The sequence below is a fragment of the Monodelphis domestica genome, chromosome 3 (genome assembly GCF_027887165.1).
Source record: "Monodelphis domestica isolate mMonDom1 chromosome 3, mMonDom1.pri, whole genome shotgun sequence".
Lineage (NCBI taxonomy): Eukaryota > Metazoa > Chordata > Mammalia > Didelphimorphia > Didelphidae > Monodelphis > Monodelphis domestica.
Genome location: NC_077229.1, coordinates 504,556,467 through 504,579,903, shown reverse-complemented (window position 1 = coordinate 504,579,903; position 23,437 = coordinate 504,556,467). Strand labels below are relative to the sequence as shown.

At 32.2% G+C, this 23,437-nt stretch overlaps 1 protein-coding gene across 1 annotated transcript in view; it reads left to right on the top strand.

Annotated features, from left to right (window-relative positions):
• IPO11 (importin 11) overlaps nucleotides 1-23,437 on the top strand; it is a 197,492-nt gene that overhangs the window by 69,861 nt on the left and 104,194 nt on the right. Inside the window, exons 14-20 of the mRNA XM_007486378.3 lie at nucleotides 2,512-2,559; nucleotides 3,054-3,159; nucleotides 4,615-4,741; nucleotides 17,859-17,892; nucleotides 18,835-18,875; nucleotides 20,330-20,446; nucleotides 21,005-21,118. Of these exons, the coding sequence (XP_007486440.1) occupies nucleotides 2,512-2,559; nucleotides 3,054-3,159; nucleotides 4,615-4,741; nucleotides 17,859-17,892; nucleotides 18,835-18,875; nucleotides 20,330-20,446; nucleotides 21,005-21,118 (587 nt within the window). The remainder of the gene's footprint in view (nucleotides 1-2,511; nucleotides 2,560-3,053; nucleotides 3,160-4,614; nucleotides 4,742-17,858; nucleotides 17,893-18,834; nucleotides 18,876-20,329; nucleotides 20,447-21,004; nucleotides 21,119-23,437) is intronic.

The window sequence follows — 23,437 nt, the reverse complement described above, 5'->3', positions numbered from 1 at the left end:
TTCAGTTTATATTAATCCTTTGCATTAATGGCATTCTGATAATTTTGTTGAAGGCATATTTTCCAATTTACTTTTAATTTTTTTAAGGGTTACTGATATTAAATAAAATTTATATTTGTTGGTTTGTTTTTTTCTTCCTCTTGATCCTAATATGGAGGTTACTTTGTTGTTATGAGTGGGTGATGGAAATTGTTAGTCATACTGTGGCTTCTCAGGCACAGTTACAAAGAAGCTGGTGCTAAAGGAATACCTCTTGGACCAGGTGGTTTTTGAGAGGAGCCTTGTGTTGGAATCATGCGTTTATGGGTCACGGAGACATGCATTCTTTGCTAGGGGCTTTCCTGCCCCTCTATCTACTAATATAACTTACTGAATTGTTAAGTAGCATCATGCCAACCCACAATAACTGGGTTGTTAAATCACAAGTAGTTGGACTAATAAAGTTACCTCTTAGCTAAAATAATTTATAACATTACTATGTAAAATTTTTTTTCATAAAGGGTATGTCATGTGTAAATATTATAAATGAAAAACTGATTTTTTTTCTGTGAGGAATTATAGCATTTTGAGTAATTAGTCAGGATTCTATAGAGAATTTGCTTTTTCTCTTGCTATTCATTTGGCTCTTATTTTCCTATGATTTTCCCAGTTTCTTCTCAAGAACTGTTCATATCTTTTTTTTTTAGAGTATTCTTTTCTCATCTCAGTACCAGGTCTTTGAAATTTCATTTTTATCATATCATTTCAGAAGTAATACTTAGAGCAGAAGATTGTTTGGATAATATGAATCACTATAGAGGGAATTTTTTGAATCAAAGGGATTATTGGGCTTTCTTAGCCTGAATTTTAATGTCTATACTATGTAAATATACTACTGTGTCCACAGACTAGTTATGCCAACTAAATCTCTACTGAAGAAAGTGTCAGATTCTTATTTTCCTTTTTCTAAGCTTGTGACCATCTTCCTTCCATGTATTATAATTTAATGGTATTAAACTTTTTATTTCAATATTTTTTAATAGTTTTTTAATGTTGCAATTTAAATTTTTCTAGTTATTTTTTCTTTTAGCGGGGCACTTCTTTCTAATGGACTGCTAAGGACTAATTTTTGTAAGCCTTTCTCCAAAGCAACTGTTAATATGAGATGTTCCTAGAGAGATTTCCTTAAAGAGATGATTTTATTTGTGTATGTAAACTAATGTATATTTTATTTACTTTCCAACCATTTTTTAGTTTATCTTATTTTTTTTGGTGCCTTGGAGCTAGTAGTCCCATTATTTAATGATTATAGAAGCAACCTTATTTGACTGCTTTATATCATTCCAGGAGAGATCTGAACAAGCACTATATACATGACTTTCTATATGTCACATACTACTTCCAAGCCTTGTGATTTCTACCTTCATGATGTCTCTCATATCTTTATTTCTCTACTCATGACAGTGAATCGTCACCTCCTACCTGGACTATTGCAGTACCATTTTAATTGGCTACCTCTGGACCCTTCCTAATCAAGTCTGTCCTCCACTCAGCTGCCAAAATGAGTTTCCTAAAGTATCTTAATGACCTAATCTTGTCATAGTTTCTCCTCTCTCCCTTCCCCCCACCATATATTTAAGTGGCTCTGTCAGGATTGAATTGAAAACCCTCTAACATTTAAAGCCCTTCATAACCTGACCCCTTCCAACCTTGATTGTCTTCTTACATTTTATTCTCATCTGCATAATATTTGATCCATCAGCACTAGCTTTCTTTCAGACTCTCTAATCCTACTCTCCATCTCCTAACTTCATTCTTTTTCTCTGGCTGTCCCCCATGTCTGGAATGCACTGCCTCCTTCAAAATTCACCTTATTGAGGAGCCCCTTTTTTGGTGTATTCCTGTAATTCTGTTCTTTTCCCCTACCTTCTTATCTCTTCTCTATTCTGCTAGTGCTTTCCCTCTCCCATTTATTTCTATTCATGATGTATTTTTCATATATATAATTTTTTTTGTCACTAAAATGTGAGCTCCTTAAGGGAAGAGGGACCATGTATTTTATTTTTTTGTTTTCCCTTTCTCTGTGTTTCCAGTCCTTCTCACAATATCTGGCCTACAGTAAAAGCTTCATAAATTCTTAATGACTTCATCACTGATGCTTTTTTAGCCTGGCATAAATTAGCTTCTACAAATTAATCCAAGTAGCAGATTAGAAGCTGGGCAAAATCCAGCACCTTATATTCTTTATATATGACTTCATTATTTGGTTTTAGGTGAAGTTCTAGAATATCACATTCACAAATTCAATTGAAAGTTTGAAAATACTCTATAAATCCTGTATTTTAAATATATTTGTTATCCATTAGTGAAGATTGAATAATTTGCTTTTCTATTATATAATCTAAATCTCTTCATGGTGTCAAACTGAGTTATGTTTATATGTGTAAAGATACCTAGCATTGTATCAGTTAATTCAAATGGAAAATATTTTGTTAAATTTTCAACTTATTAGCCTCTACTTATTTATTTCAGGGCCAACCAGTGTGGAAAATACCAGTGCACTACTGATCAAAGATGCTGGTATGTGAAATTTATTTATTTAGCAAAATGAGCTGCTTTTTATTCTTTTTGATAAGGTAACTTAAATATTGATATGAGAAAAAGATGTTCACTATGTGTGTGTACACACACACATCACTTCACTCTTTTAAGACATTAAGAAAACTTAGATTTCCCCCTCCACCCTCACTCCCTGGTTATTTAATTATTTAATTGATTCTTAAATTATTAAAATAATCTTCCTTTTTTTGAGTAATGCATTATAAGAGTAATTTTCACTTTTTAAAAATTAGAGAAAGTTTTCTACACTAATCCCTTACATGAAATAGTTGGTAATTCATAGACGTCGATAGGTGTTAAGGTATCATCTAAAATCTCATTTTTCTCCTACTTAGAGTCTATTGACTATTACTTACAAAACATTTTCCAGTGAGAAAATCTTATTTGATAATTATGATCAATAAATGAATTTTTCCTAAAGTCCATGAATGAAACATCTGATTTTTTCTTTACAGTTTATAATGCAGTTGGATTGGCTGCTTATGAGTTATTTGACAGTGTGGATTTTGATCAGTGGTTTAAAAACCAATTGTTGCCAGAATTAAGAGTTACTCATGATAGGTAAGTGTCCTTTGCAGAAAGATTTTGCGGAAAGTGTCATGCCAATTTGTGTATATAACTTTAGCATATGTGAAATCATCACCTATTGATAAGAATTCATTACCTAGAGCAGGAATCCCCAAACTTTTTGCACAGGGGGCCAGTTCACTGTCCCTCAGACCATTGAAGGGCTGGACTATAAAAACCTAACCCATACCCTACCCCTAACCAGGCAGCAGTATACACAGTGCAGAATCACCTCCCCCAGATCGCCGATCACTCTGCTGATGTCTTCCATTGTGCAGCCACATAATTCTTTGCATTGTGCCTCATTCTAAGGTGCCTCACAAAGGATCATGTTACCGGAAGTAGTACTGTATGTGAGCGATGCCTGGCTTTGCAGTGCCGCCACATAGAGTGATCCTCTCACTGACCACCAATGAAAGAAGTTCACTTCCGGAAGTGCGGGGAAGGCTTGATACATGGCCTCAGGGGGCCACAGTTTGGGGACACCTGACTGAGAGTATAAGACAACAATTATATTAATTCACATTTACATATAACTTTGATTTTTATCAGAAATTTTCCTCTTAGCAATTCTGTAAGTTAGAGTTTCCTTTTTCTTTTTGGCATATGAAGAAGAACTGAAGGGATATTAGATGACTTACTCAAAGTCACACAGTGTGTAAGGGACATAGTTAAGTATCTTAATTCAGGTCTCTGTCCTAAGTTTGTGGTTCTTTTCACTAAAGGCAGAATGCAGTGTAATTCTAGTACAACACATAATTTAAAAAAAAAAATAAATTTATAAATTCTTTGATTTCATGAAAGAATCAGCAAAGCAAACTGTTAAAACTAAGACATACCTAAATGACTTAGCCTCATTTTATTTCACAGATAGGTAAATTAGGCCCAAACTGATAAAATTCTTTGCTTATAGTCACACGATTAATAAATAATTATAAAAATAGAATCCAGATCTCTTACTCAAAGGCCAGTTTTTATTTTAATGAAATTTGCTCTCTTACTTTATTTATTTTTTTATTTTATTTTTTTTGCTGTCTTACTTTAAAAATAGAACAACAATAGCAGTCTTAGAGGTATTTTTCCTGTTTTCCTTCAAGACTTGGCTCAAATCTCACTTTTAGGGAACTTTTCCAGATACTTCCATTTGTTAAAATTTGATTTGAACCCAGGACCTCCCATCTCTAAGATTAAAGCTCTATCCACTGAGTCCCGTAATTGCCCCCAAAATAGATGTGCTAGGGGGGTAGTACTACAGATGTAAAATGCTAATGTTGCATGCACTTTCAGATGATGCTGTTGTATTATAAGTTTTACTCAACTGCTTTATTTTGTTCAAAAGGGCTCCAGTGAACTGATAGTCATCTATGAATGTTCAAAACATAAAAACAAAACACATCCAAAATGACAAGATAATATCACTCAACTAAAACCATTGACCTCATCTTTTAGGTATAAACCATTGCGACGCAGGGTAATTTGGCTTATTGGACAGTGGATTTCTGTGAAATTCAAGTCTGAGTTGAGACCCATGTTATATGAGGCAATTTGTAATTTGCTTCAAGACCAAGATTTAGTGGTATGTATGCATAAACATCTTTTTTAATCAATGTTTCTTTAATGCTTTATATATCCACTTTGTGAATGAGAGAAAAACACTTTTAAACAAATTTAAGATATTTATTTTATATAATTCTCCTTTGACATAGTTGTAAACCCCTTTATAAATTCATTCTTCTTATTTATGAGTAGTTGCTTAGGACATTCAGTGAAAATTTCATTAATTTAAAAATATCCTTTTCTATACTAACTTAATTTTAAAAAATTGTTGAATGTTGTTAGAGTTTAATTTAAAGAATTATTAAAGGACTTATCTTAATTTCCCCTTCCATAATAAAATTTTCTTTGGCTTTTAACATATAATTATACTTATACACAGGTATAAGAACATATTCATGGGTTTAAGTGAGTTATTCCTTTATTTTACCTGACGGTTGAGAATCTCTTGTGAACTAGTGCTTTGTGTGTGCATTCAATAAAACATTATTCATTTGTTCATTCAACAAGTATTTATTAAGCTTCTAAAGTTTTAGGTGTTGTGCTAAGTATTGGGGATGCAAGTACAAAAATGATTCATTCTCATTTCTCAAAGAACTTGCATCATATTAAGGAAATAGCATATATAGAGAAAAATTAATAAAATATATAGAAATTAATTTCTCAGTAGAGTTAATAGTAACTGTGGAAAATAAATCAGGCAGTCGACAGGCATTTATGAAGGACTTGCTAGGTGCTCAGGATACAAAGACAGAAATGAAATAGTTCCTGTCCTTAAGGAACTGACAGTTTTTCTGTAGCAGAGTAGGTGACACAAGCTGAATTTTGAAGAAAACTTACGTCTTGGAGAAATGTGTTAAGGTGGGAATAGTCTTGTGACAAAGGGGACAGATTTTACAAGGCAACTGGGGATGGAACATTAGAAGAACAGATAATAGGGATTCAATCTGACTTGAACCAAGAATCTATGAAAGAAATCTGTAGTCAATAATCCTTCAAGATTATGAAGGTCTATAAAAGTCAGAAGAATTTCCATGTTATTCTGTAGGCCAGAGGAAACCACTGGGGCTTCTTGAGCATAGGTAAGACATGGTCAAGTTGCTTTGGGAATGTCAGTTTGGTAGGTTTGTGGAGTGATGGATTTAGGGGAGGTTACTAGAAGCACAGAGGCCAAAGTAGGAGATTCTACGAATATTTGAGTGAAATGTAATGAGGGCCTAGACTTGAATGGTGTCTGTGTGCCTGTAAAGAACAAGATATGGCTTTGAGGCAGAATCTTCAAGTCCAGACAAATGATTGGATGATTCCAGAATTACTATCCTGAGTGACTGAGAGAATGGGAGTGTGGAAGTAGGAAGACTAAGGAGATCATCACATTAGTCTTGCTTTTTTTCCCAAAAAGGGGTATATATGGTTAATGGAGATATACTATCCTATTATCAGAAAGAAACCAAACTCTGAGAGGTATTTGTTTTTTTTTAAGCTGTTGGTTGATACATATTGTTGGTATAGTATAGATTTGCAAAAGGAGTTCAATATGGTCTTTTTTTTTTTACCTTATCTTCTGATACTACGTCTTGGTTTCAGAGTAGAAGAGTGTTAAGGGCTAGATATTTGGGGTTAAGTGACTTTCTCAGGATCATACATTTAAGCAGTTCCTGAAGCCAGATTTGAGCCTACTTTCTGCCATTGCCAGACCTGGCTTTATCTGAGCCACCTATTGGCCTCTTTAACATCTTTATTTCTCTTTATGAATTGCTTCACCTTATTTTTAATGTCTCTTGCTAATTTTATATTGTTTTCTTCCTTAATGTGTTGTATCTTGCTTTGATTCTTGTTTTCTTCCCTTTCTAGTTCACTTTTTCAAACCTTTTCATATTAGTGTAATTCATACTTGCTCAAAATGACTATTTTTTGTTGCAAAGATTATCTTCTTTTAGAGAACTTTTAACCTGTTATGTGTATGTTATGAATATGATTTTTATTTATACGAATTTAATATTCTCCATCCTATTAACTTTTTCTGTTTTTTCCTTGAAAATTTTCCAGTGGTTGTCAGTTTTTCCTTGTTAAAAATGGGATAATTATGTGATTATTGCTTTATGAATGCTTTCCATGATATGAAATTCTTTTATCTGTTCCTTTATTTTCATTGATATATTATTATGTTTTTGTTTTTTGTTTTTTTATTTTTATCTTTTATCTTTAATAACAGATTTCCACATGTTTTCCAGTTTTATGATTCATGTTGTCTTCCTCCCTTATTCCCTCCCCCTCCCAAAGTTGAAAAGCAGTTCAATCTGGGTGTTACATGTATTGTCACGCAAAACATATTTCCATATTATACATTTTTGTAAGTGAATAATCTTATATAACCAAAATCTCAAATCATATACTCGTATAAACAAGTGACAAATCAAATGTCTTCATCTGCATTTCTAGTCCAACAGTTCTTTCTCCAGAGGTAGAGAGCATACTTTTTCATAAGTCCCTCAGAATTGTCCTGGATTATTGTATTGCTTTTAGAAACAAAGTATCACATTTGATCATTCCACAATTTTTCAGTTGTTGGGTATAATGTTCTCTGCATCATTTCATGTAGGTATTTCCAATTTTTCTGAAATCATCTTGTTTATCATTCTTTACTCAATAGTGTTCCATCACCATCCTATACAACAATTTGTTCAGTGTTATTATATTTTTGGACAAAAAAAATCATGATTCTCTTTTAGTTCTTATACTATGCCATGATTTTGGCATATTGAATATTTTATCTAGTTAATTCCTTATTAAGAATTTGATTTATCCATTTTGTTGTATTATGCTTAGTGATTCCTTCTTTTTCTTTCAGCGCGTGTCTTGTTTTTTTCTCCCTTTCATCAAATTATGTAAACCTCATGAAATAGAAAATTTTTGTATTAGCTTTATAGAAATAGCTAGAAAGATAAATCCCTTGTTAAGAAAATCTTATAACTGTAAGCTGAATAAAATTAACTGATCGATGCAGTTTTGTAATAGCATTGTTAATATATTAAATTAATATATTATGAAAGTCTACAGTCTTTCCTGTAAACTGAAATCTTCTGGAATCACAAAAAATTCAATTATGGGGCATCAACATTCCTAGACCTATGCTGTGTTTTGTATTCCTTTAACTTTGAGACAGAGTACATTCATTGGAGTTAACCTTTTATATTTTGGATTCATCTTAGGATCACTCTTATAGGTCTCCCTCTTTATATCAACCTGTCTGAGAAACCTCTCCCCTTTTCCATTATTCCACATTGCTCTTTTGGCAATAATTTCTTGTGTGTCACTTAGCTATAGTTTTATGCAGTCAGTTAATGACATTGGATTAGTGGGCATGTAATGTACTTCAGAGATAAAATAAATTTTCTCTTTGACTTAGATTATTAATGGCACTATTACCATTTCAATTCAGCCAGTTGAGTTACCTATGATTGTCTTATTGGTCTTTTACATTACATATCTGCTTTTGCTTTTCAAGTATTCCTTCAACTATACAGAATGCATGCAATTCCTTTTTTGCCTTAGGCAACCTTCATTGCTGTGGCTGAAAAAAGCCCATCACCTCTTGATTAATTGTTTAATGCACTGTGATAGTACAGGTTATTGCTAGGTATGTTCTTGAAACTTTTCTAGCTTAACTGATCGATCCATGTCAGAATCTGGGCTCTTCTCACACAGCAATGATCACAGGGTCATTACCATTCCATGAGGAGCCACACCGTTGTGGGATCTTCCTTGATTTTTTTTAAACTTAAAATTTTTGAAAGTTTTTTGAGTAGTGATTTGTAAAAAGGTAGGTAGGATGGAGGCAGTTAGGTGGCTCAGTGGATTGAGAGCCAGGCCTAGAGATGGGAGGTCCTGGTTTCAAATTTGACCTCAGATACTTCCTAGCTGTGTGACCCTGGGCAAGTCACTTGACCCACATTGCCTAGCCCTTACCTCTCTTCTCCCAAGATAGAAGGTAAGAGTTAAAAAAAAAATGTTATGGAGGTTGCTGTGGATAGAACACTGGACCTAGAGTCAGAAAGTCCTGAATTCACACATAGTTTGGGGTAATTATTTAGCTGTGTGATTCTGGGCAAGTTTCTTAGCCTCCGTATCCTGTGAAATGGAGATAAGTTGTGAGGATAAAATGAGATAATTGATTTATTTATCTGAGTCAGTTTGATACTATGGAAACTTTCAGGAAGGAACATTGAAATTTTTTTTAAATTGTCACTTGTTTAAGTCACTTTCATTTTCATTTTTATAAGTTATATTGATATGTAAATTATATTTCTTTTGGGAATTTCCCTTTTCTGTATCTAGGGGGTTAAAACTAATTTCTACATACAGTAACCTTTTACATGTCAAATAGTTTATAATACGTTTAAAACTGATTGAAGTGCCTTTGGGAGTTGTAAAGTTTTAAGATTACTTAATTCTAGGAATCAAATCATTCAAAATGAATTTAGTTTCAGAATCACTAAATGGAAGATGTAAAATGCATTTCCTCATACTCCCTCTACATAAGAAGAGCTTATAGTAATGCATTACTATATCAACTATTACATTAACTATTGTAATTCCACAAAGATAACATGAATCATCTTTTATAAATGGCAATATTCTTCCATATATAGAAGTTTAACCTTTCAGCCATAACTATTTTGGTATGTCTCTTAATTATATTTTGTGATTTCTTTTCATTGAGTTTCATTTAAAACAGTTAGACACATTTCTTCATATTCTAGTATTTCTTTTATGACCTTATCCTTACCTTCTGTTCCAGCTATAATCTGTATATTTTGTCTTCTTGTTTTTGTCGCAGTAAAATCAGCTGGCCTCTTTGTGTAAATCAGCCCCCAATTTTAAATTGTTACAAATGGCTAACATTTTGAGTTGGTAGACATGGATTTCAGTTTATTACTAACTTTCCTGAAGCTTTAATAAATTTCTTCTTGTTAGTGGGTCATGGTATAGGAGGGCCTCTAGTTTCTGGTGAGTTAATGGTTTGTTGCTCAACTTTTCATTTCAATTAAAAATTATGTATTTCAGAGAAATATCAGTTTGCAATATAAAGACGTGTATGTAGATAAACCTAATTCTCCATCTATACTTAAATATCCATATTTTTATATATGCATTTATTTGTGTAGATAGAAATATACAAATACTATATGTATGCATTTGCATATATGTATCTGACTGTATTATAAGTTTATGTGTGTAATCCATTTCATATTTTAAATTTCTGTCTTAATTCTAATAAGATGTTTAGAATGCACATTTTTTTCCTTAGCATCAGAGGCCCTCATTCTTTAGACAGATATTTATTTTTAGAGGTAAAAAAGTAAGCAAATATAAATTATTGGATTCCTCTTTTTTATCACAATTTGTGTTGAATTCTAGTAAAACCTCACCTGGGATAAAATGTGGAAGATATGTTTGTAATGTCTTGAAGCTTTAATATATATGTTGGTAAGATTTGCTTTGTTGAGATATATTCCTTAGTTTGAATTTCTATTAGTTATTTTTCTCTATGTTTTCAAAATAAAATGCTTAATGCAAATTTAATTCTCTCAGGTGAATTGAATGAAAAAATGTTGGTTTAATATTATAGAATCAATTCAAGTATTGTACAGATTTAGCATTATCAGCTCTCTCTGAAAAATACTTTTATTCTGTTTAATTTATCCTTTTGATTTCATTAAAACTTAACCTTATGATTATTTCTGAACCACCTAAATCATTTGGGTATGTAATGGTTCTCTCTTTGCTCAGTTGGTCGATGGTTTCATGTTTGTTGACTAATCATTTCTGTTCAATTTCTAGATATAGCTTGTCAAATTTTACTTGGTTTTCCACCTTCTCCCCCTATACTTATCACTTGATATGAACAGTTAAAATGTCACAGGAGTCTTTTGCTAATTTATCATTGCTGGAGAACTCTTTGTGGAGGAATCTGATGGCCTTACTTGGCTCTACTCATTTAGATGCTTTTGTGTTCTCAGTATTATTTTCCTTCATTCTTTGTCTGTAAAGATAATGGTCTTTTTTGGAATATCATGTGGTTTTTAAACTCTTACCCTCTATCTTACTATTGTTAAGGGTGAAAATTATGGTTGAGACTGAAAAAAATCTAAATTTAAATGGTCGCCAAGGAAAATCCCAAATAATAAAATACCCAAGTCAGCTGCCAAATTTTTATGGTGATTTAATTACAACAGGAGGAAGAAAATATTAGAGGGAGAGAGAGAAATGGAGAGAAGGAAATTAGTTTAACTCAGAACCACTCTGGCTCAGGCTGAGCCAAAGCGGACATTAAGGCCTTGGCCAAGGCTTCAGTCCTTATCACTCATGTGACTGGTTTGAAGGAAAGCTGTCTACGGGGCTCCCCTAAGCTCAAGCTCCAGGATAGAGCTGCACTCTAGCCCTCTCCACAGGAAGTCCTGAGAACTCCAGAGGCTGTTTTCTACCTCACTTCCTGTGTCTCACATGTGCCAATGGTGGCTCAAGCTTGACTTAGGACCATCTAGAGGTCTGCCCTTTTTTTGCACATGTCTGTTGAAGGCCATTTTCTCAAGTAATTAAATCTTGAGTTTGATGCAGCCCTTCCTAATCTTGTTAAACTAAGAAGGAAGGAGAAATGTAGTTTCCAAGACCTGATTCTGTTATTCCAAGTATCTCTATTGTTATTGATCAGGAAATAGCTAAATCAGATCTTCTAAAGAATGGTCTGATTAGGGTGGAGTAGTTTTGAAATTCATAGTATAAATTTGTAAGACAGATGAGTGGCAAGGAGTAGGCTTTTGAAGTTAAGTGAAGTGCCCAGGATCATACAACTAGGAAATGCCTGAGGCCAAATTTGAACCCATGTCCTCGACTCCAGGCCTGGTACTCTGTGTGGTCTACCTGCCCTCTAGAATATCATCTATGAAAGCTTCCATATTTCCTTCTCAAGTCTTAATCATGGATGCTTTCCATAAACATGTAGATTATTATCCAAAAGATTTTGTAAAGAAGGGAAAATATTTCTAAACTATTCTTCAGAATGGTGAGTTCACACCTCTACCAGTAGTGCATTAACATCATAGATTTTTCACATCCCTTCTAGCATTTGGCCTTTTCTTTTGCTGTCCTGTTAGCCAATCTCATAGGTGTGAAATATTATCTAATTTGCATTTTTCACTTAATAGTGATTTTGAGCTTTTTCCTTGTGATTATTGTTTGCTTTGATTTCTTCTGAGAATTGTTCATATCCTTTGACCATTTATCAATTGGAGAATGGCTCATATTTTACAAGTTTTACTCAGTTCTTGTATATTTGAGAAATTAGACTTTTATCAGAGAAAAGTGTAATAAAATTTTCCCCTAGTTTACTGTTTTCCTTCTAATTTTGGCTGCATTAATTTTGTTTGTGCAAAATCTTTAAAATTTCATGTAAAGAATTTAATAATTTTATTTCTTATGATCCTCTCTATCACTTGTTTATCCATATCCTTATCCTTATCCATAAATATCCATATCCTTATCCATATCCATATCCTTATCCATAAATATGATATTTATAATTTTCCATGTTAACCCTAATTTGCTTCTTTTTAAAAATCCTAACCTTCTGTCTTGGAATCAATACTATGTATTGGTTTTAAGACAAAAAAATGGTAAGGACTAGGCAATGAGGAATATATACAGTTAGGAAGTATCTGCAGTCAAATCTGAACCCAGGTCTTCCTGTCTCTAGGCCTCTTTATATCACCTGAAAGTCATAGATACTCTGATCAAGATATTGATCTAAGATAATTCTGAAGGACTCCTGATGAATAATAATTATCCATCTTTAGAAAGAGAACTGATGAAAACTGATAGCAGCTTGAAGCATACTTTTTAAAACTTTTATTTTCCTTTTCTATTTTTTGTGCATATGCATGTTTTCTTTTGCAACATGACTAAAATATAAATATACTTTGCATGACTTTTCATGTCTCATTGATACATTGATACATTGCTTTCCTTTTCTTATGGTAGGTGAGGGGTGGGAGGGAGAGAATTTAGGACTGAAAATTTAAAAAAGATTGTTTGAATTTTTTTTTACATGTGATTAGGAAATATTTAACTAAACTATATTAAAAAACAAAGGAAGTAAAATAGGCATCATAGTAAGTAGTTATTAATATTTTTTCAATGATCATTTTTGAGTAAAAATAATTCCTAGGATTTTTTATCTTATCCCCTCCCCCTAACTTTTAACAAATCTTCTACTCTTTCAGAATTCATTATTCAAAGGCCCTGAAAATTGTCTTTTCCAAAGACATCTTATTTAGCATCTCTTCCCACCCTTTTTTGGCCCCCATTAATGCCATTTCCTATCTATGTCATATAGACTACTTCACGTGTAAAATGAGAGGGTTGTACTATTTGACCTTAGAGGTGTCATCTAGCTCTAGATCTTGATATCATTAACCTATGATATAAAAGATTATGAATCCAAATTTGTCTTCCACTGTTGTTATTAATGGAAAAAATTGTTTTAAAATTTCTGACACATCTTTTGTTTTTTGATTGTTGTTCTGCTTTGTAAAGATAATTTTTAGTGTCTTGATTTAAATAAAAAATAAATGGTCACCTTGGGAAAAATTCCCAAATATGATATACCCAAGTCAGCTGGGTTTTATGGAGATTGTAATTAATATGAATGAGAGAGAGACAGAGAGAGACTAGTCAGTCCTTAATCACTCACCACAAGATTTTGTCCCAGGCAAAACTCTAGTGTTCAGGGAGACCCTCTAGTTCAGCTCCTGAGCTCAACTAAGTTCAGCCACTGAGAGACTCCAATTCAGCTTCCTAAGCTGAACTCAGTGCAGAGGCCTCTTACCTCTTTGTAAAGAGAATTTTCTCCTATGTCACCTACCCTAAATTTTCACATCTACCAATCCTAGTAGATGTTTTCCAAAGGACTGACCATTCTTAATTCACATCTTGTTATCACCTTCTCTGGGTAGACTAAAACTTCTGAGTATTTCACACCTCTTATGCTAAGGTTGTCTCTTGCAAGTTGCCTGACCTTTTAGTGATTAATTTGACCTTCATAGGTACTTAGCACCCTTTTGTATTAGATCTAAAAATAGACCTAGCTTAAGGGATTTTCCCTTACTATAAGTATGAGTTAAGTACTTTTTCATTGTTCAGTAAGGAGTTTACAACTTTATCTTCCCCTAAAGTATGGCTAAGTATGGGTGGAGTAATTTTAAAGTTCCCAAAACATTCCTGATCAAGTACCTCCATTGTTTAAATGGGGAATTGCTTAACCAAATCTTCTAAGGTTAGAGTCTGAGAAATTTTAAGATTCACATCTTCTCCTTTCATCCACAAATAACTTACAGAATAATCTGGCTTGAATCTCTGGATAAACTTTTTGGATTGTGTCTTTGGGCCATTAAACTCTAATAAATTAGCCTTCATTTTATCTTGCTCAGAATTGGATCACCAAATCATCTATCTTTTCCCAATATCATATGCTTGTAATGTTTCTACCTCTTCCAACTCTAACTCTACTCTTTATGTGTTTTCTTTCTTTGCTACTAGAATATAAGCTTCTTTAGGGCAGGGATTGTCTTACATCTTGTTTTTATATCTCTAATTCAGAATATAATGCCTAATCTAACTTACAAAAAGTTGTAAACTTTTTTCTTATGTTTATTGTTCTTTTATAGGGTACTCAGTTTAATATTTATATATGTGTTAATACATATTTATACATTAATATTTAATGCATATTTTAATATAAACATTTTTCTCTTTTGGGGGAGCGATATTTTGCACTTTTCATATCCCTTATCTTCCAATTGTCTCTTGAAGGAAATATGCTATCAGTAGTTCTCGTGTGTGTGTGTGTGTGTGTGTGTGTGTGTGTGTGTGTGTATCTATATATTCTGCAAGCCTTTGGCCTTTTTTTATCTTCTTCCTGCTGATGCATATTTCTAACTACTTTTTTTGCTGTCTACCTAATGCCTATTTTGGCATTGAAGTATCTGAATGTTAAAGTATAGGTTGATATAATTCAGAGAATCTTGCCATCACTAAGCAGGAGGATCTTTCCTCATCATCTGTAGTTGCTGGCATTAAATAAATCGTAATTTTCTTCTGGATGATCTTTTATAAAGGATAATAACAGAATTCTACATTAGGAGATGACTAAATAGTCACAAGTGATACTATTTCTCCAAATAACTACTTTGACTGGTTAAGGGAAAACTTTTTAGAGATTCTTAATTGACTGATTGACTTTTTTAATAATAAAATAATTAAAGGATTAACTTTAGCTTCAGGATCAATATTTTATGAATTATTGATATAATATGGACAAGAATCCTAAAGGTTGAGAAGACATTCAGGGATTGATACCTGAATAACTATAGATATTGCCTGTAATAGAGAAGCTATAATTATCTCTGTTATAGTAGGTTAGGGGTGAATGTTGATGCCAATGATTTTGTTCATATAATTTTACATATTATTCTTTACAGTTCATACATGCTTACTATTTACATTTTACTGTTGAGTTTTACAACTTAATACATGTATTGTTATGCATGGTCCTAGAGGTAGTTTTCCTGTTTTCCTTTAAGACCTGGCTGAAATCTCACTTTTAGGGGACTTTTCCAGATACTTCCATTTGTTAAAGGCTTATTCTCCTTTAAGGTCATTGCCTGTCTGGTATATGTCTCCCATTAGAATATGAGATTCTTATGGTCAGACACTATGGACGAGTACTCCAAGTGCCTTGCAGAAACTCTTTTGCATTCAGCACTTAAAAAATGTTATTTTGGCTTTCTGGACAATAGCTATAAGTTGTAGAAAGAACTATTTAGGCTTCACATAAGGAAAAATTTTGTTAACAATCAGAGTGCTTGAAATGTAGAATAAGATTCCATTGATTCCTTCTCATTAGAAGTGTTCTACCAGCCTTGTTGTGTAAGTATTGAAATAGTTTATACTGGTCAAGTATAAGAGGGACCAAGTGTCCTTTGAGGATCTTTCTTGCTCTTATTTATATATTGAGAAAATTTCAGTAAGTTCTTTTTTAGTTGAATATCTCTTATATCATCTTTTTTTGCATACATTTGGCAAATTCTCAATGTTACCACTAAAATTACTTTTTTTTATAATGATTTGTTTATAAGATTCTCATGAATTTTCTTTTAAAATAAGTAAGAATTTAAAAAGATAGTTTTGTATCAAATTGTGAGATAATTAAACCAAGCTAGGGTAATAATTTTACTTTTTTAATAAATTGTACCAGTTTTTTTCAATCAACTAAAGAATTGATATGGATAGAGGCCTGGTCTTAGGGTCAGAAAGACCCATTTTCAAACCCTATTTCTGATACATCACAAGCAACTTTCTAAGACTAAAAGTTATGGAGCATTTGCCAATATGAATTTACATGGAGATTTTCTTCTTCTGGTGTTTACCATGCCAGCGAACTAATAGGGCCAGAAGAAGAAAAAAATAAAATCTTCTATATTGATATTTAAATAAAGGCTGTTTATATAGCCCTCCCCCCCTCCCCCCAGTGTATCTGATTGTCTAGTATAACTTAATTTGAGAATGAAGGAAAGGCTGATTAATTTTTGTTGTTGTTGTAATTTTATATTTATTAAGCACAGTGCCAGGCACATTATTAGGTGCTTAATAAATGTTTATTGATTGAATAAATTTAAAAAATATTTAAAGTTATGTTTTGTAATTTAAAATTTTTGTTAACCCATCTGTACTCATTCTTATTAGTAATAATAAAAGCATGCTGACCTACTAGATTGGTGTGAGGAAAGCATTTTGTACATCTTAAAACACTTAAAGATCATCAGATGTAATGAATTGAAAGCTAGTCTCAGAAGTAGAAAGTAGCCTCATGTCCTTCACCTGGTGATTTGACCCTCTGCAAGTACATAACCTCTCTAATGCCAGTGTCTCAAAGCATGGTCAGCAGGCATTAAAACTATTTGAATAATAATACTAAGATGTTATCTGTTTATTAATATAACCTTTTCTAATAAGTATCTGAGGCCAGATTTTCTTTATTTACTTTACATTGAATGCATAGCAGATATTAGAATCCAGCTGTGCTCAATTAAGTTAAATATTAAAGAGGTTTGTGAAAATATGCCATGCTTACTAATTTTTTTGCTTTGATATGGTTATTTTTCATAAAAATGGATAAGCTTAACATGCTAATAGCTTTATTGTCTTAAATTTATTGTCTTAAATTGAATTTATTTTAAAAATTGATCCAATTTAAATATGATAAATATTTATATTTAATAAATATAAATAAATAATATTACATATAAATAAATAAATTTTTAACAGCTTGCTCTCGGGAAAATTTCTATTCAAGGAAACTCTTTTAAGGATAAGCTACATTATTAACCTTTTTTCTCTCACTTTGTAATGATTTGATAATGAACAAAACAATAAATTAAGCCTTGATTGTTACATTTTTCTATTTTCTGAGTTGTAAAGGCTCACCCTAAAAATTTAACAAAAAGCTCTAAAAATACCTCTAGGATATCTTAATCTAAATTAAACAAAAAAATCTCCGAGGTCCTCAATAATTTTTAATTATGCAAAGAGTTCCTAACATTAAAAAGTTTAAGAAATGGTGCTCTAGGCAACTCTAAGACTATCATTTTCAGAGAGGGTGCCAGCCTTTATTTTTAGACATTTTCCCCATATGTCCATTCCCTATATCAGTGTGATGTCTCTGTCCATAAAGCACTATGTAAATATTATTTCTTACAATGTTTGTATTTCTTGTTATTATATCCTAGTTTTAGAAATGAATGTATAGTAAGCAAAATGTAATTCTTATTATTGCTCATTTTGACCTAATCCAGTAAAACTTTGACTTGCAAGTTTTATTTTCAGTAGCAAATGCATATGCCGTGCTACTTTAATACAACACCCATAAATAATTAGTGTTTTTCTATAGATTAATTTCTAAATGATTTATTTTCCTTATTCATATATAGATATATATGAATGCCTGTGTGTATGTGTGTATATATATATATATATATATATTTTTTTTATAGTATCTGAACTTTACTGTGTATTTTTTTTAGGTTCGTATTGAAACGGCTACAACTCTCAAGTTAAATATCCTTTATTATGATAATCTACAAGAATTTATTGTTTTTGCACAGGGTTCCAGGCATGTGATAAATACTGGAAAACATTGCATTTGTCCCCCAAAAAGTCAGTGTATTTCGTTTTTTAATCCTTTGCTTTCTGTCTTAAAATCAATACTGTACATTGGTTCCAAGGCAGAAGAATGATAAATGGCATTGAGCATTAAGTGACTTGCCCAGGGTCTCACATCTAGAGAGTGTCTGAGGTCAGATAGGAATCCAGGACCTCCCACTTCCCAGTCCAGGTTCTCTATCCACTGAGCCCCTCAGTGCATTTTTACACTTTAATCACCATAGATTTTTGTGATACCCTATATAAAAGATAGAGGTTGGGAGGGGGATGAGGAGGGACAGTGTTCAAAGGTGGTGGCATTTGAACTAAGTTTTGAGGAGAATTAAGAATTCTGAGTCAGAGTTAGACAAAGTTGGTTTTCAAAATAGAATGTAACTTGTGCTGAAACTCACAGGGGCGGGGGGGACTTGTAGTATATTCTACAAGGAAATTAAATAACCTCATTTGGCACTAATGTAGATTGTGTGAAGAGAAGTAAAATGTAATTAGTTTGGAAATGTAGACTTGGAATTATTATACCTTGGAAGAGCTTTAAAACTCCTGTAAATGCTAATATTCATGACCAGGTTAATGTACTTCAAAATAAACTATAAAATAAATAAATAATTTAAATTTAATTATTGAAATTAAATGAAAATAAATTATTAAAATAAACTATAAAATGTTAGATATATAATTAATTATTATAAAATGTAATACATTATGTTCCACAACTATTTTATATAGACAGCACATTTTTATGGACAATAATATTATTGCATGTGAATTATGTTAACTTTGTATATATTTTTTATAATCATAGTATATTGACTTCAGTCTTCCTTAACTCCTGTTCACCTGTTGATGATTTTGAATTTAGAACAGATCAATTTCTGCCGGTAAGATTATTCATTTATCTTCCATGGGACATTCAACCTACAACTTTTTTTTGGTAAAGCATAAGCATCATCTGTATATAGAGATATCTTTTCTCAAAGTTGACAATATCCCTCTGAATTTTTTTCTTATTTAGTATTTGACTTAATACTTTGTAGCTAATTCTTTTTTTTATATTATAGTTCATTTCTACTGATCTCTTTATTTACTATTAATTAGTACAAATAAATGTAAAATCTCTCTTCTTTTTCACCTCAACCAGAACATTTTGTTTTTCTTTTTCTACTTAAGATAATGTAAACTGTTTTCTATTTCACCTTAAGATGGTTATACGAAAAAAGAAAATGGTGAAACAATAAAAACATAACAAAATATACTAATACAATATGCAAAATAAATAATACGGGTGTATAGAGATAGATGTTAACAATATTTGCTACTTTTTTTTTTTTTTGAGGTTTGCAGTTCCCTCCAAATTAGTATTTATTGTCTAGGGCTTTTTTCCCAGTTCTACTACTTAAACCCCATTTTGGACAGATAATTTCTTTTTTTTCTGGATCTTGGTTTTCTCATTTTATAAAGTAAGGAGGTTGGGCTAGTAGATCTCCTCAAAATAACTAAATATCTTTCTAGTGTGATTTGGTCCAGGTAACACTGAATATTTTTCTATTGTGTAATAATATCTTCTTGTAATGTGTTAAAGTGTAGTTGACTTGGGGATAAAAGTTAGTATGTATTAGAACCCAGCTGGCATTTTAAAGATTTCTATCTCTGTGTATAGAATTTACTTTACATATGTACATGCGTTAAACTTGTTCTTATCAATATAAGTGCTATTCTGAAAACACCGTGTTGAATTCTTACTGTGGGCAGAGCTGGTAACTAAAGAAATAAATGAATGTTCAAAAAAATTGTTATAAGTACACTCATATAAACATATTAAAGTTTAAAAATAGAGATATTGAAACTTCTGTATACTGAAGTAGTTGATGTTTTATAATGTAGTTGGACTTAAATTTTGATTGTTATTGTGAAAATTATGAATTTTGTATAATTTTGAAGGGAATTAAACTGTCATTAATTTTGTTTTTATAACATTTTCAATGATATATTGAGCTCAAGTGCTTTATAAAATTTAATTCTCTTCCTCTTCATAATTAAGGTTATATGGATGATCTGTGGTATCACATTTTACCTTATAGGTACAAAAGTGAACATTTTGGGTTGGGGTTAGAACACTAAAAATTGTTTAATGGAAGAATATTTGTAAGTATTTTCTCTGATCCAACATTTATATGCACCAGTTCAAAAGACTATGTGCACATACATACACACATACATGCACATATTTTTATATATATCATATACATATATATACACACACACACACACACACATATATTTTAGGCTTGTATCTAAATCCTGTAACTTTTTTCTCTTTTTTTTCTCCCTGTAGTATTTGGAAACTATGTTCACACTACTTTTTCAACTACTTCAGCAAGTTACAGAATGTGATACAAAGATGCATGTTTTACATGTCCTATCTTGCGTTATTGAAAGAGTTAACATGCAGGTAATTGTTAAAATATATATTTTAACAGTGTTACGGAATGGAGAAGACATTTAGATGCTTTGAATAACATTTTCGTCCTGACATTTTTTAAAGTAAAATCATGTATGTTTGGACCCTCTTAATTTAAAAATTAGATAGTTGCATAGGGACTTTTGAATTTATCTTTATTACCAATTGTGGAAAGCACATTGATTCAGAAAATAGTATCCAGTATTTTTCTATTAAATGTTAGCCTCTTATCACTACTAAAATAGAACATGAATGTCTAATAGAGCAAGAAAAAATCAATATCTGTTGAGTTCAATAGCCTTTATTACTTCATCAAAAAAAGTTGGTGATTCTCTTCAACTGCTTTAAATGTTTTCATCAATGTCTTTTAGGTCTTTATAATGTATGAGAGTAATTTTAATTAAAAGTGTAAACTTTTTAGAGCAGGGATACATTGTATGATCAATTCATGGTAACGAAAATGATAGCAATTTATATATCTTAATCTTCATTTAAAAGGTCGTTCCCTCTTTCTATCCATTTCACTTTTTTTCCCTCCTTAAAACATAGATTCGCCCTTATGTAGGATGTTTGGTTCAGTATTTGCCCCTACTTTGGAAGCAAAGTGAAGAACATAATATGCTGCGATGTGCAATTTTGACTACTCTTATTCATCTTGTTCAGGTAAATCACTCATATATCTGTTTTCTTAATAGAATTTAATATTATTTGAACCAGCTGAAAAATTATTTGACATATTAGTGTGTTAGAGCCCATAGGAGGGAGAAGAGCCCCAAAGGCTCAGACCAGGGGCCACGAGTCCCTTAGGTAGGAGCAAGAAATAAAGACCAGAAAGATTATAATCTTTGGGGTCAGAAGGGCTGCAGAGCTGATAACTATTTCCAGCAAAGTTTACGGAATAAGGGATGGGTTTATAAAGGAAAAAGCATAGGAATGAAGGAGCGGGGGGGGGGGGGGAGGGGGGGGAAAGGGGAGTGTCTAGTACATGTCGGGTTCAGCAAGTTCATGGTTAAATGGGTAGTACAAAAACATATTTCTTCACAAGATTGTTTTTCCAGGCCATCTGTGCCACTTCCTAAGATATTTAGTCTACTGGGATAGGGGAGATATTCACATTCCAATCTTTGTCCTTCGACTTAGAATATTATTGTTTGGACCTTTGCCTAATTTCTTGGGCCCCAAACTTGATTTGTCTCTGTCATTAGTGTTGTCAGTTGATATTTTTGTTATATGACACATGACTTTTCCAAGATAATTTCATCTCGTTTTTTGCCTTCACAGTTTCATATCACCTCATTAGAAACGTTCCTGATTTTAGGCTTGAAGTTACTTGTTGACCTCATGCCTAAAGTCAGGGACGTTTCATCAGAGTTATGATCACAGGAACTAAATTTAAATTTCATTGCTTTGGACTTTTATTCAGATTCATCATAGTTTCTATTCCAGCTCTATTTCCCTTCTCTTATCCAATATATAATTATAAATTTTCTACTTCCTTTGATTGTGTCTGTGGGAAGGAGGAGGCAAAGATGATTGAGGTTTTTTAATCACACCAGAGGACTAGGAAAATCACTGTAGAAATTGGAAGTTCAGAAGACTGATTTTTGGAGAGGCAGAAAGCAAAATGAGGAATTTGGACTTAGATATGTTGTGTTTGCGGTGATATCTAACTGCAAGTGTGGATTTAGGACTCTGGAGAAATAGTAGAGGTAGAAAAGTGGCTTTGTAATGGTTAGAACTGAAACTGGAACCAGATAATATTTATGATGAGAATCACTCGAATTGAAAGAGAATAAATAGAAACAATATTAGAAGACTGTAGGTATAGCTTAAGCTATATGTGATACATGAAATTTAACTACATAGAACTATATTTAAGGGCCAAGAGAAGAAATAAAAGGAGGCAAAAGGAAATTTCATATGAGTTATTCTTTAGCCAGTTTCATTTAATTCTAGTTATCCCCCCAGTATGTTACTTATTGTATAGGACAAACATCTTTTTCTCTGAGCATTTCTCTGTACCTTCATTAATCATTTTGATAACCAGACAGGAAAGCAACCTTTTCAAAGGATTCTCTGAAGACCTTTTTCAAAGATCTTCATCTCTGGGAGTAGAGGAAACTTCTAACAGTTGCTCTGGTTTATACATATTTAAAGATAGAATCTATTCCCACAGGATGAAAATGACAAAAAAGAAGGCTTATACTAAGTTAAAAAAAAATCCTTTCAATGTTTTTTATACTTTTTTGTTTGTTGAATGCAGAAACAAGTGATAATCCACACATATATAATCCTTTGAGATTTATAAAATATCTTCTTCTAACATCCATCTGAGGAAAATGGTACGAACATTATTCCCTTATGTCACTTGGTCATGGTTACACAGTTAGGATGTGTCAGAACATTGGGAAATGAACCTAATTAAATAAGGAGTTGCACCCCTTCTGGATCTAGGATCTGGATCTGGATCCTGTGATTTTGTGATATTGTAAACTGACCCCCCCTCCCCCCCAAAAAAGAAGTTATTTATGTAGCACTTAAATATTTTCAAAGAGATTGAGAAAAATAATTTTATTTATTCTGGGTCACATACAGGGAAATAATGGGTTTCAGAGTGAAACTGATACATTCTTATTATAAGTTCATTGATCTTTTTCATTTATGTTGCCAAAATCCTAGCTATTGTACTTTGTATAGCATCAGCAAAAAAAAAGGAAATTGTGATTGCCATTCCTGACTTTGATTTATGAAATCCTCCTCCCCTATTATCTTTTGAATAATTTAAAATTTAATTTACTGACTTCTTTCATAGGATTTTACGTCCTGACAATCTCTTGGTATTTCAGGTGCTATTTTTTTTCCTCCATTTTATCATGGTATTTTGCTCAGTGGATATACATAGAAAAAAATTTTCCCTCTTCTGTTTTTGTTTTAAAAGCCCCTTTAATTCAGTTTGGAAGACTCTAGGCAAACCCACCTTAA